Source organism: Pimephales promelas, chromosome 13 (assembly GCF_988280905.1).
Source record: "Pimephales promelas chromosome 13, fPimPro1.hap1.1, whole genome shotgun sequence".
NCBI lineage: Eukaryota > Metazoa > Chordata > Actinopteri > Cypriniformes > Leuciscidae > Pimephales > Pimephales promelas.
The window spans coordinates 35161742-35177968 of record NC_142781.1 but is presented as its reverse complement, the minus strand read 5'-3'; the positions used below and the strand labels follow the sequence as shown (position 1 = coordinate 35177968).

At 35.2% G+C, this 16227-nt stretch overlaps 1 protein-coding gene across 1 annotated transcript in view; it reads right to left on the bottom strand.

Annotated features, from left to right (window-relative positions):
* fig4a (FIG4 phosphoinositide 5-phosphatase a) overlaps window positions 1–16227 on the bottom strand; it is a 63627-nt gene that overhangs the window by 29232 nt on the left and 18168 nt on the right. Inside the window, exons 11-13 of the mRNA XM_039690088.2 lie at window positions 7531–7628; window positions 3086–3219; window positions 1894–2010 (exon numbers count right to left, since the gene is read on the bottom strand). Of these exons, the coding sequence (XP_039546022.2) occupies window positions 1894–2010; window positions 3086–3219; window positions 7531–7628 (349 nt within the window). The remainder of the gene's footprint in view (window positions 1–1893; window positions 2011–3085; window positions 3220–7530; window positions 7629–16227) is intronic.

The window sequence follows — 16227 nt, the reverse complement described above, 5'->3', positions numbered from 1 at the left end:
TTAGCAAGCGTTTAATCACTGACATCATTGATGGAAAAGACCATTTACAGCCAATTTACCATTGGAAATATATGGTTTTCAAAGCTGTTTGATAGTTATAGCGCCACCTATGGTCCGATCTCTATACAATAAAGTTGTCACATGATATGCCCACCAGTTTTTCAAAGTCCTGAGTTTCCGTTTAGGATTTATAGGCTTTTGAGTTGCCATTTTCTAAATGCGAACCAAATGCAAAATTTCAAAATTTCAATTTCGCAAAAGTAGGTTTTGGACAAAATCCAAGATGGCAGAAGATTTTTGCAGCCAAAATCAAAATCGGAGAAATACGTTTTGTCCGTCTTAAGCCAGGGATCACAGTAATGTAAGATTTCGTACTTTTTCTTGCTGTAGCGCCACCTACTGGCCAATTCGAGATCATACTCTGATAGGTTCTCCCCAAATTGAGAACTACCATCTGACCGAGTTTCTAGGCCTTACAGTTTGGTCTGTACGATGCGTTTTAAGGGAGAAAAAGGCAGTAGCTGCAAACATTAGTTGGTCAAACATTAGTTATTATCATTTTCATGACATTCAAGGCATTCTTAGTTATGTGACAAAACATCTTATCTCAAATGTGTGTCATTTTGAAGAAAAATGGTAGTTGTTTGTACAGTAACTGCAAAAAGCCCTAGTTAAAGACATTTATCTCAGTTCTGCACTCTGCGTAGTTACTGCCTTTTTGCTTTGTAGGGCAGAATAGGTGTTCAACACTTTAAAAAAAATTAAATAATAAATGTGGATTCATACCGTTTCCCTGGAAGAGGAAAACCACTGCAGTCCATTGGTCTCGGTCTTTTCCAGAAGGCTCAACTTTCTATTGTGTTTAACATTTATATGTGTCTTATTGTCATATTGTTTTGTATTTCTTTTAAATGATATTGCTCGGTAAAATGGTCAACCACTGTGGTTTTTACTATCCTTTATAAATACACTGAGTCTGAGATGATAAGCCACACTGAGTGTTTTGAGCATCATGGGTTTGCAGAAGCGGATCTATCTTCACATGAAATAAAAATCATTGATTTCTAGGAGTTTGCAGTGAAAAAACTAATGTCACTAATGGAAAACCATTCAACTCCTGCGGGAAACATTTGCAAAACATTGCCACACAATATTTTCTGATTGCATTTCTAAGCGAGTCGGACATTCATTATTATATACATAATCAGCATTACACTACAAACAAAATAAGGTTCTTCCAAGTACTTTTGTCTTGTTTTCTTGCACAAATATTTAAAAAATCTTAAAATCAAGATACATATACTTGAGATGCAATACAATATTATTTGTTGTTTTAGGCCAAAACGCTTCATTTTGATCTTTTAATTTTTTTTAGAAATTAAGACTTAATTTAAGTCATTTCGACGTTTAGTTTTTAGATATTGGAGTAACACTTTACTTAAAGCTTTTATTTTTTTTTTAATGCTTTAATTATGCATTTTATGATCTCCCTAATAATTGTAACCACAGTTATAATGAATTGAATTTTAACGATTGCGATTCTGCTTATCGATTCCTAATTTCGATTCCAATAAAGTAAAAAAAATAAATAAAAGTAAACGTATATATCATTCAAATTCAGTCTTATTGCAAAACATGTAATAGCAGCTGAATATCATGAACAGAAATCTACTTGATTGAGCCGCTGTCGTCACTCGGACTATTTTAACGATGTCTTTAATAACTTTCTGTTCCGGCAAGTTTCAATTACAACAGAAGCCTATGGAGGAGTGAGACAGCTCTCAGATTTAATCACAAATATCTGAAGATGAAGGAAAGTTTGACGGGGTCAAACATTACTGGCAGAGTTGTCATGTTTGGGTGAACGAACCCTTTAATTAAACACACATTCACCTCTCATCAGGACGTATCGTGTGGCAGTAGAAGTCGGGTCGATTAACGAAGAAGCCCGTCCTCTTCACCACATTCTCAGCGATCATACTGAGACGGTCCAGCACGTTACACAGTTTACTGCACAGGAGAGAAGAAACAAAGAGATTTACAGGATTTAACATGTTGCTAACATGAATTAGCATGTTTTAACACTACACTAACAGGATTTAACATGTTGCTTATGTGATTTAACATGTTGCTAACATGAATTAGCATGTTTTAACACTACACTAACAGGATTTAGCATGTTGCTTATGTGATTTAACATGTTGCTAACATGAATTAGCATGTTTTAACATTACAATGTTGCTTACGTGATTTAACATGTTGCTAACATGAATTAGCATGTTTTAACACTACACCAACAGGATTTAGCATGTTGCTTACGTGATTTAACATGTTGCTAACATGAATTAGCATGTTTTAACATTACACCAACAGGATTTAGCATGTTGCTTACGTGATTTAACATGTTGCTAACATGAATTAGCATGTTTTAACACTACACTAACAGGATTTAGCATGTTGCTTACGTGATTTAACATGTTGCTAACATGAATTAGCATGTTTTAACATTACAATGTTGCTTACGTGATTTAACATGTTGCTAACATGAATTAGCATGTTTTAACACTACACTAACAGGATTTAGCATGTTGCTTACGTGATTTAACATGTTGCTAACATGAATTAGCATGTTTTAACATTACACTAACAGGATTTAGTATGTTGCTAACATGAATTAGCATGTTTTAACATTACAATGTTGCTTACGTGATTTAACATGTTGCTAACATGAATTAGCATGTTTTACCACTTCACTAACAGGATTTAGCATGTTGCTTACGTGATTTAACATGTTGCTAACATGAATTAGCATGTTTTAACATTACACTAACAGGATTTAATATGTTGCTAACATGAATTAGCATGTTTTAACATTACAATGTTGCTTACGTGATTTAACATGTTGCTAACATGAATTAGCATGTTTTAACATTACACTAACAGGATTTAGTATGTTGCTAACATGAATTAGCATGTTTTAACATTACAATGTTGCTTACGTGATTTACCATGTTGCTAACATGAATTAGCATTTTTTAACATGATACTAACATGTTTACTCACACACACACACACACACTCACACCTCTTGGTGTATCGGGCCATGTCCCAGGCGATGTACTCGATGCCGTGCTCCGGCGGGAGGAACTGGTTCAGGTTGGTGATGGCGGGGTACAGCTCCTCGCTCAGGATCTTCTCATGCTTCCTCTTCTCTCGCTTCTGAGGACATCACAATCACCAAATCAACCATTATCACACCGATTACAACACTTCAAACTAAACTAAACCAGCTCTCATCAAACACGGTTAACCTGCGGCACACACAACAACAACAGCAAACCTTTGGGAACAACGGACCCTTTGCAAATACTCAAGCATTTTTGTATAAATGTATAAATATACGGTACAAAAAAGTCATTTTGCTGTTTAAGTAAATGTATATTGATTTAGGAATGTGTAGATATTTGAGTAACACCATACTTAAAGCTTTTATGCATATAAAATGCATTTTAGAGGAATTTAACACATTTTTGGACTATAAAACTATACTACTTCAGTATCAGTCAAATTTTTTTATCCGTAAGATTTCTCGGCTGCATTAATATGATACAAAAACAGTAAATTGTGAGATATTATTCTAATGTAAATCGTCAGTTTTCTATGTGAATATATAGTAAAGTGTAATTTATTCCTGTGATCAAAGCTGAATTTATCATCATTACTCCAGTCTTCAGTGTCACGTGATCCTTCAGAAATCACTCTAATATGATGATCTGATGATCAAGACACATTTATGATTATTATCAATGCCGAAAACAGTTAAATATTTATTTTGACGGCCAGAAATCATGTTTATGGATGAGCATAGGTTTTCAAACATGAATAAAATGGGTCTGCAGGATGATTAAAGGAAAATGGAGGGCACATTAAAAATAAAATACAAATAAAAAAATATGTCATTAATATATATATATATATATATATATATATATATATATATATATATATATATATATATATATATATATATATATATATATATGTATTTGGGCTGTCAAACGATTAATCGCGATTAATCGCGTCCAAAATAAAAGTTTGTGTTTACATAATATATATGGGTGCACAGTATATAATTATTTTATATATATATATATATAAAAATACACACACATGCTTGTATATATTTAAGAAATATTTTCATGTATATACAGTATATAGATTTATATATAATTTATATTTTATATAAATATAAAAATTTTATATATAAATAATATTTTTTTCTTAAATATACATGCGTGTGTATTTATATATATATAATAATTATACACAGTGCACCCATATATATTATGTAAACACAAACTTTTATTTTGGATGCGATTAATCGTTTGACAGCCCTAATATATATATATATGGATTAAATATGCTAAATATATTTGACTTAAATAATAGATTAAAAAATTATTCCATAAAATAAATCAGAATTAACCCTATAAATCCCACTGTATAAATTTGTACATTCATTTCTAAGGTCTGATTAATAGTTTATCAAGTAAATGTCTTTTAGTGTAATTGTACAAACGTCCTCTTCAGCTCGTGTCTTTCTGGGGTCAAATGCCTGATTCTTACAAGTAAATGTAAGAATAACTTTGACATTGTTATTAATATTTCATCTGCACTGAAGCAGCTTCGGTTTACTCGATTATCAGGCGAAAAATCATGAGTGTAAAATATGATCATCAGGCTTTGAGGAAAGCTCTCTCAGTCATCATAGGATTGCATCGCATATGTTTTGATCATAAAACTAAGCAATTAAATCTTACTCAAACATATTATAGGGAGATATTGATATTTATATGCACTTTATGCAAGTATCTGCTACTGTGATAAAGATCTCACTGATTTACACTCTCACCGTCTGTCCATATAAATATCAGCATCATTTGCATATTTCTCTCTATATGATCATAAGTGAGTCATCAAAGCTGGATCGACTGCGATCCTCAACGCAAATAACAAGGAGTGTGTGTGTGTCGCTGAAGTGTGTGTGTGTCGCTGGAGTGTGTGTGTGTCGCTGGAGAACATCGGAGAGGAGCAGCGAAGCACATGATGTGGACTCAAACACCCTGTCCTTCTGCTCCTGTCGAGAGCAATGACTAATCTAAGATGAAGACGAGTAGACATTATCACACACACACACACACACACGCAGACACACACGTGATCCGCTGGTTAACGTGCACAAACCTCGGGCCACATTTACACGTGCTGTTAAACGACTCGAGCGCCCGATTCCTATCATCATCATCATCACACTCGCTACTGGGGGCCAGTGGAAAACACACACACACACACACACACACACACACACACACACACTCACAAACACACACACACTCACAAACACACACACACATACAGTCTGGGCTGGAGCTCAGTGTACTCATACACACACACACACACACACACACACACACACACACACCGGAGCTCTCACACTCTCTCTGACACACACACACACACACACACACACACACATTCTGGGCTGGAGCTCAATGTACTCACACACACACACACACACACCGGTGCTCTCACACTCTCTCTGACACACACACACACACACACACATTCTGGGCTGGAGCTCAATGTACTCACACACACACACACACACCGGTGCTCTCACACTCTCTCTGACACACACACACACACACACACACACACACACATTCTGGGCTGGAGCTCAATGTACTCACACACACACACACACACACACACTGGAGCTCAATGCACACACATATATACACACACACAGTCTGGGCTGGAGCTCAGTGTCCTCATACACACACACAAACACACACACACACACAGTCTGGAGCTCAGTGTACTCATACACACACACACTCACAAACACACACACACACAGTCTGGGCTGGAGCTCAGTGTACTCATACACACACACACACACACACACACACACACACACACACACACAGTCTGGAGCTCAGTGTACTCATACACACACACACTCACAAACACACACACACACAGTCTGGGCTGGAGCTCAGTGTACTCATACACACACACGGTCTCTCTCTCACACACACACACACACACACACCCTGAGTCTGCTGTAAATGTTCAGGAACAGAGACCCGAATCTCCTCGGCCCGGTTTGATCAGACACGTGATGTTCGTGTGCCGAAAGCGGATCTGTGTTTCACACACACCGGTGTGCCTGACAGGTTTAAAACACATGTGCTAGTGTGTGTGTGTGTGTGTGTCCGTCTGGATAAAAGCATGTGACAAAAGATCCTTAATGACCCAAACGAGGCGAATTACATGCTAAGAATGAGGTCTAATTAACTCCACATGCTCGTTTAGCGGGACATGTGGTCATCACACGTGTGTGTGTCTGTGTGTGTGTCTGTGTGTGTGTGTCAAATACACTGTAAATGTGTGTGTTTGTGAGTGCATTGAGGTCCAGTTAAAACTGTGTGTGTGTGTGTGTGTGAGAGAGAGAGAGTGTGTTTGAAAGCACTCCAGCTCAAACTGTGTGTGTGTGTGTGTGTGTGTGTGTGTGTGTGTCAGTGTGTGTTTTTATAGGAAGTGCATTACATAAGTGTTAATGTGAAGCACAGCAGGGAGCTTTCATTCAAGATATGATGCATTACATTCACCAAATGTGTCAGTAAAGACATTTATAATGTTTTGAAAATTAATGAATCTGTATTAAATCAAAAAATCCTGAACAATAAAATGCATCACTGTTTTCATCACTGATAATAATCATAAATGTTTGAATAAATGAAATAATCATATTTGTGAAGGATCATGTGACACTGAAGACTGGAGTAATGATGATAAATCCAGCTTTGATCACAGGAATAAATTACACTTTACTATATAATCACATAGAAAACTGATGATTTACATTAGAATAATATTTCACTATTTATACTGTATTTTTTATCAAATTATGGATGAGCAAGTTTTCAAACATGAATAAAATGGGTCGCCAGGATGAGTAAATGAAAATGGAGGGCACATTAAAATATATATATATAAGGATTAAATACACTAAATATATTTGACTTAAATAATACATTAAAAAATTATTGCATAAAATAAATCAGAATTAACCCTATAAATCCCACTGTATAAATTTGTACATTAATTTCTAAGGTTTGATTAATAGTTTAGACTCTTTTATCAAGTAAAAGTCTTTTAGTGTAATTGTACAAACGTCCTCTTCACTATTTTTACTGTATTTTTTATCAAATAAATGCAGCCTTGAGCAGAAGAAACTCACATAGTCCGAAACGAACAGACTTAATTTTTTAGTATTTATTTATAATGAATGTATTGCTATCTCAGCTTTTTAAGACTATTTAATAGAAGATCATAATCAAATATTCAGCAATTATATTTGATAATATACTAAGACATTCGTTTCTTTACAGTCCTCCACATGACATTACGCAAAAGATCATTTCCGTCTGATTTGGGGGTGAAATGTGAGTCTCTGAGTCTCACCTTGACGAGGTTGAGGATGATGATGGGCGATCCGAACCTCTGCAGCATCTGATCGAAGTGAAGAGCCGCCACATGAGCGTACGGGTCGGCCTGGTCCACTGTACAACACAACACAAATAACGCTTTACATTCAGGAGATCATCTAACAGGTTTACCATCATGAAGAGTGTTTGGTCTACGAGGATCACATGAGTCACTTTAAAGGGTACATATGCTTTTAAATCATTCATTTTTACATATAAATCATACATTTGTGGTCTATATAAAGCATAACTGCAATGCTTGGGTCTGAATTCCTCATTATTATAGCTCCACAAGCCCCTTTTCTGATGTGCGTCTGTGAGCGACCCGTTTCAAAGCGGCCCCTTTAAATAAAAGGAGATGCGTCACACCCCGCCCGCTCTCCAGGTCGATGAGTTCACGGTCGGTTCAACTCCGCACGTTCGGCCATTATTGTAGTTTTATTAGAGATATACGATTATATACGATTCCTTCAAAGAACATTTTTATTCACTTGTTAATAAAATGTCAACAACAGAAGACTTGTCCATCAAGCCTTACATATTCCAGCCAGAGCGAGCGAGTCGATAAAGACGACGACGAACCTGCAGAACAATGTGAGTTAACTGTTTTGTGTTATTATTGAAAGTCGACTATTTCTCTTGTTAAAACAAACACACTGACAAGATAAATGGCTACGGTCTAATCTTACCACAAACAATCTGTATTGACAATATGATACGTTTAGAAAAGCCTCAGAAAACAACGCAGCTAACGTAAATGAGCATTGATGAAACTCAAGAACAATAATACTGCAGACGTGTAACGTTACTTCAAAACCAAAACAAAGAAAGACAAAGGTACTGCTAAACCATGACCACCATGTGTTTTAAGAAAGTAAAGTACTTTATTTTTATTAGCGATATTTACAGCTTATCGAAATGCTCTGTTCGTCGTCTCCAAAGATAGAAGGAATTGACCTCTCATTCAGACGAAGTCGATCGGCAAACCCTTCTGTATAACGTTACCGGCGGAGGTTGTTGAAGTGGGAATCCTTAAAGTACTACATCCAACAACCGAACATTTAGACTTGCCCTCTCGTAACTTCTGCATCATTGAGCTCGGACTACAAAATCGGAGCGAGAAATAATAACGGCGGATTGCTGGAAGTGTTGGGCCGGTAGTCGATGTCCTTATTCGTCAGTTCCGCTGCAAATACGGTGACGCACTTCCTCAAAAAACGTTATAGAAAACAGAAAAATCTGAACAGGTTGAAAAATATGACCAAAACAGAATATAAAGATATAAACAAAGCACCTGAAGAGAATAATTTCATCTTTTCTGTACTTATAAACACTCCAAATATACAACAAAATGCATTTAAGGGCTAAAAAAGTGTGTTTTGCATGATATGTCCCCTTTAAAGCAAAGCCATCTATGTTTAGTCACAGCTCCAATCTGCTTGAATGAGAAACTTCCAGAAGTCAAATCCAACATTTTGTGTATGATTTAGGCCTGAGCTCATAAAGAGCTCTTTGTATTTGATTTTAATGCCATATCAGCTTCAAAATGCCATTTTAAAATGGAAAACAGACTTGGGGAAGATGTCATATTGCGATTATTGAGGTCAATATTGCGATTGTGATGTAATAAACACATGGTTTTATGAGGGAACTTGCTTGGTTTTAAAGCAAAATGCACACACAGATTAGTGATAATGCTGACATGTGTATTTCTCAACTCAAACTAGCAACTAAATGATTGATAACGCCTATAATGATCAATACGCCTACATCTACATCTTGGACGCCCTTGAGGTAAGCTAAAACATACCAAACATTAATTTCAAAGTGAACTATCCCTTTAAAACACCTATAATGATCAATACGCCATTGACATCTGTAATATGTCAGTATAAAAAATGAAGCATTTAATAAAATTAAGCTTATAAAAAGGCTCCATTCAGTACAGTAACTATAGTAACTCTATAAAACACTCTTTAGCTGTGTGTGTGTGTGATAAAAAATAAAATATTGTTAGAATCATGTCTTTTAAAGTTGGTAAAGACCTGTTGATGCCAGAGACAACTTTTTTCATTGAAAAGTTGTTGATTTCCTTTTGTTTAGCCACCATTTTTCCTCAATTGTTCTAATTAAAAACATTAAAGTCCACCTGTGGTCAATAATTCTATCCCTTAAAACTTATCTTTGATCACCAAAATTACATATATAAATTCATCATGTCTTAAAATATCTTGAATGTAACTCGACACCTCATTTATTATGTGCGGTTCTATGAATATGCAAATGAGCCCCGCCTCCACTCCACTGGTTGATCACACGTTGATCTGATTGGTTACAAGGTCGTTTGTGACATCAGAAACACCAGCGAGTCTTTGAAAAACATCATAAACGACATTAAACCCTTGATTTACAACACAGGGAGACTTCAAAACAATAATTTCAAAATAAATCTACAGAATCATTATTATTAATATTAATATATGGGAGCCCATTTCCACCACACCCAAAAATTAGGAGACACCAAGTCATTATCATGAGCTTACGAGATAAAAAGTCAAGAATTTTAATTATTTCTAAACAATACAGATTGTTTCAAAGCAGCTTCACAGTAATAATTGTACATAATTGTAATGCGAACATCAAATATGAGACTAATTTAATTTCTAAAAATACGAGAGTTCCAACACAGTCAATGTTGAAAAAAAAAAATCATTAATTATGAAAAAAATTGATTTGCAGCTCTATATAAGACAATAATGTCATTATTCAAATCAACTCAGTTCAAGATTTGTTCCCATCCGTAGTCAAATCGGGAATATAACTGATTATTAAAAAGCATAATAACACAATTTTGACTTTTAATCATAATAATATGGCTTATTATCTCATAATTTTGAGGTTTTATCTCATAATAAAGTGGGTTTCCATAAGACTATGACGTGAACCACCATGATGTGGGTCATAAGTCCGCCGCAATCCAGTTACAAACCTATAAACAGATTCGAGCACAACACACAAAACACTTCTAGAAGTAGGTTATTAGAGCGAGGTTCTCTTGCATACACAAATCTCCCTTTTACACGAATTCATTAACGCCACACAAAGCATATTCAGAGTCGGCGTAATCAAATCCTCGTTCACTGAAAAGTCCTCGAAGCAGGTCAGACCAAACTCATGGAAATAGCCAGCAGTGAAAGAGAAAAACCACGACTCATTATCTCGCACAAACAATCAATGAAAGCGGGCCAAGAATCGAGCCTTGCGTAACTCCCTTTCTCCGCTTTTTGTTTAGCAGAAAATCAATGTTTTCTTGAAGCTGTTTGTGTGAGCCTATATCAAACTGACCTACAGTAATTACAGAAAACATTCTCCACAAACACTTCTTCTTCAGACCCAAGGACATCGACTCTGGCAAATTACATAATGAATTAGAAAGATGAGAGGATTACGAACGAAGAAAATCATAAATAATTCCCATTACCTCAGAGCTTCTTTGGGTTGTATTCGAGTGTCATTTTTAGGATAAAGCTGGTTGCTGTCAAACAGATTTGAAAAACGAGACCAACATGCTGTTTATGTGTGGATTGGGGTTATTGGGATTAGTTCAATTAGCCCCAAAAAAGCTCTGATCATCTTAAAAGACTTAGAAATCAAAATTCAGGGATCGACTATAGAGAGTCAACGTTTTTTTCACCGAGTTTTCAGCGTGAATGCCACGAAAAACACACAAATCACATCTAAAATGGGAAAAAGCTTTGCGATTGACTGTACCTAGATTTGACAAGAAATCTGAGGTATATTTTCACAAACTGCCAAAAGCTACAGGACAGAGAAGCAAAACCCATCGCTGAGATTCACAGAAACAACTAGATCATCATACCCTATATATTGTATTGACAACTCATCAATTGGATATTTACCATCATATATTCTGCATAGTTGGATGTTTTTAAAACACTGACAAAAAAAACTAAACAAGATTTAGGGCCGGACGATATGATGATATAACACTGATATAAGTGATCACATGGATTTAGACCTATAATACAATTCTCAAGATTGTATTTCGACTTTATTCTCGATATTTAATGAGTTTATTCCCAAGATTGCATTTCGACTTTTTTCTCGAAATTTAACAAGTTTTTTTTGCGAAACACAACAAATTTATTCTTGAAATTTAATGAGTTTATTCTCGGAACACAACGACTTTATTCTCGATATTTAATGAGTTTATTCTCAAGATTGTATTTCGACTTTATTCTTGAAATTTAATGAGTTTATTCTCAAGATTGTATTTCGACTTTATTCTCGAAATTTAATGAGTTTATTCTCAAGATTGTATTTCAACTTTTTTCTCGAAATTTAATGAGTTTATTTTCAAGATTGTATTTCGACTTTTTTCTCGAAATTTAATGAGTTTATTTTCAAGATTGTATTTCGACTTTTTTCTATAAATTTAACGAGTTTTTTCTCGAAACACAACAACTTTATTCTCGAAAATTAATCAGTTTATTCTCAAGATTGTATTTTGACTTCATTCTCGAAATTTAATTAGTTTATTCTCAAGATTGTATTTCGACTTTATTCTTGAAATTTAATCAGTTTATTCTCAAGATATTAAATTTCGAGAAAAAAGTCGAATTACAATCTTGAGAATAAACTCATTAAATTTCAAGAATAAAGTCGAAATACAATTTTAAGAATAAACTCATTAAATTTCAAGAATAAAGTCGAAATACAATCTTAAGAATAAACTGATTAAATTTCGAGAATAAAGTCGAAATACAGAGTTTATTCTCAAGATTGTATTTCGACATTTTTCTCGAAATTTAACGAGTTTTTTCTCGAAACACAACTTTATTCTCGAAAATGAATCAGTTTATTCTCAAGATTGTATTTTGACTTTATTCTTGAAATTTAATAAGTTTATTCTCAAGATATTAAATTTCGAGAAAAAAGTCGAATTACAATCTTGAGAATAAACTCATTAAATTTCAAGAATAAAGTCGAAATACAATCTTAAGAATAAACTGATTAAATTTCGAGAATAAAGTCGAAATACAGAGTTTATTCTCAAGATTGTATTTTGTCATTTTTCTCGAAACACAACTTTATTCTCGAAAATGAATCGGTTTATTCTCAAGATTGTATTTTGACTTTATTCTCAAAATTTAATGAGTTTATTCTCAAGATTATATTTTGACTTTTTTCTCAAAACACAACAAATTTATTCTTGAAATTTAATGAGTTTATTCTCGGAACACAACGACTTTATTCTCGATATTTAATACGTTTATTCTCAAGATTGTATTTCGACTTTTTTCTCGAAATTTAACGAGTTTTTTCTTGAAACACAACAACTCTTTTCTTGAAAATTAATCAGTTTATTCTCAAGATTGTACTTCGACTTTTTTCTCAAAACACAAAGACTTCATTCTCGAAATTTAATGAGTTTATTCTCAAGATTGTATTTCGAATTTTTCCTCGAAATTTAACAAGTTTTTTCTCAACACGACTTTATTCTCGAAATTTAATAAGTTTATTCTCAAGATTTGTATTTCGACTTTTTTCTCAAAACACAACGACTTTATTCTCGATATTTAATGAGTTTATTCTCAAGATTGCATTTCGATTTTTTTTCCTCGAAATTTAACAAGTTTAATTTCGCATTTTAATGACTTTAATCTCGAGATGGTTTTATTTTTTTATTATTGCTTGGCCCTAATCCTCTCCTGTATATAAGTACCAAAAAGCATCTCAATATATTTCTACAGCTCCTTTCTCAGGAGCTCTGCCAAGAACAGCTCGATTTTAGCCTGTCTACTTAATATTCATGAGCCTCTCTTCTGATTGGCCGGATGTTTTCCGAGTGAGGGAGGTGACTGGAGGCGATGACAGTAGTTCTGACATCACATTTATATGGAAAGCAGGGTGTGTGCATTTGTTAGTTTCACAGTCCCTAGACCTGCTATCATGACAAAAGACAGGCAATTTTGACAATATGGGATCTTTAAAGGGACAGTTCACCCCAAATGTAAACTCTGTCAGTAATTACTCTCCCTCATGACTATCAAAATAAAGTGTTGCTGAAAACTCAATTCGTAGTCAATAACAGACTACAGCTCTGCAATGCATAAAACAATGAGATCTCGTTCAAACCAGAAACATCCAAACCAACCAACACACACACACACACACACACACACACACACACACACACACGGAGAGGTCGAGGATGCTAGCGGTAACCAATCTTAGATAAGCAGCGAGCGCGCAGCTGGATCAGCGTGTGTGTGCCGAGACGCTGTGCATCTGAAATGTCATCTTGCTCTGGAGGAGAAGCGGTGAAATGAGTTCAGAGACACAAGACGAGTCCATGCAGCGGAGAAATAATGCAGAAGAAGAAGAAAATAAAGCAGGAGAAGATGAGGCATCCTCAGACGGCCCTAGGGACATCATTAAACAGACAATCATCTGCTAATACATAGAAAAACCAGAAATAGCAAACCTGTTTTGAGGTTAAATAGGGCTGGAGAAATTCTGGGAATTTGTGGTTCCTCAACTAAAATATCAATTCAACCAATCCGTAATAAAAACATCTGCGACCCCAACTCGATGTTTCCGTATAGTACATACTTGCACAATATTAGATTTGACTGTTCAGTGGGACAGGATTAGATTCTCTGATATATGCATGTAAATTAATTACGTTACATGTAATGTTCATGGTGTTTTTGGACAGGATCAGCGAAATAGGAATAGTTAAGATTGGTGTGTCAATTCTATGTAGGAATGAGTAAATATGTAGGAAATATTAAGGAAAACCCATAAAGCCAGAGCAGAAGTGTTGTTTTCTCAGAGTAACACACAGCGGTGCTTCGTTTCTGAAGTAATCAGCGTTCTGAGTGAATCAATCAGGTGAACCAATGATTCAATGACTCATTCATAAAGAGAGCCATTTACTTCATTCCTGAATGAATCAGCCGTTTGAACGAATGAATCTGGTGAACCAATGATTCAATGACTATTTCAATAAAGGAGTAGTTCACTTTTTAAAAAACTTTTGCTGATAATTCACTCGCCCCCGTGTCATCCAAGATGTCCATGTCTTTCTTTCTTCAGTCGAAAAGAAATGAAGGTTTTTGATGAAAACATTCCAGGATTTTCTCCATATAATGGACTTCAATGGGGACCAAACGGTTCAAGGTCCAAAAGAGAGTTTCAGTGCAAAATGCAAACTGTCCAAAGGGCTTTAAACGATTCCAGACCATGAATGAGGGTCTTATCAAGCAAAACGATCACTCATTTAAAAAAAAAAAAAATGTACGTTTTATAAGCTCAAATTTTTCCGAGTCAATTCGTTCATTTCATTCGTTGAATGAACCAAATGACTCGGAAAAGATTCGTTCATTTTGATGAACGAGTTCAAACAGGAGAGTCACGAACGCGCATCACAGAACAGAGCAAGGCGAGGTTTAATCAAAATGAACGAATCTTTTTCCTAGTCATTTGGTTCATTTAACAAATGAAATGAACGAATTGACTCGGAAAAATTTGAGCTTATAAAACTTAAACTTTGTTATTTATTTATTTATTAAATAACCGATCGTTTCGCTTGATAAGACCCTTATTCATCGTCTGGAATCGTTTAAAGCCCTTTGAACAGTTTGCACTGAAACTCTCTTTTGGACCTTGAACCGTTTGGTCCCCATTGAAGTCCATTATATGGAGAAAATCCTGGAATGTTTTCATCAAAAACCTTCATTTCTTTTCGACTGAAGAAAGAAAGACATGGACATCTTGGATGACACGGGGGCGAGTAAATCATGTGCAAAAGTTTTTTTCTGTAGTAAGTTTTTTAACCCTTTCACACGTAAGTTTAAAATATTCTAACTGACCCCCCAGCGTGAGTTTTTCAAGGCGACCGTTATTTAGAACTTGCCACTTTAATGTTTCCATGGCGACGCGTCATTGCTTGTCACGTGACACAGCATAACCAGAACAGAGCGCGGAATGAATGATGATCTGCTTTTATGTCATTTTTCCTTTTTTATTAAAAATATTCAAAAATGTATTAGCTATATCATGAAACACTGATATTCCGATTGTCAAATATGTGCAAGTGTATGGGTTTTGTTGTTTAGACATCTTTATAACGATCGCGTTAGTTGAGCTGTATGCACAACGGGCGGCGCCATTTTAGTTTCGTTTTCAGTTCAGAGAATCGGATCTGTTGGATTTATAACGTCAATTCATCCACTTCTCACGAAATACATGATAGTAAGTGGCTGGTGAACTGGGAGAAGAATAGGATCAAATGTTAAGCTACTTACACAATGTGTATCTGATATGAATAAAATGTGTCGTCTTATTATAATTGAAAGGATTATTATTGCCGCTTCCATAGTATTTTACAAACTCAAAATCATTGTTTTGCTAGTACATATGTGTATTTAAATGTCTGAAACCTAAAATAAACATTATGTGGTTGAAAACTCTCAATAGTTGTGATATATGACAGCACTGAGTGCGTCTGTCTCTGGCTGAGCGCCAGCCAACGCGCGAGAGCAAGTTTGAATTTAGCAGTTGCTGACGTGTGCACTGAACGTTCTAATCACACCGGTGTGATCGTACGCTCCAGGGACCAGCCAAGACTGATCACACCGGTGTGATC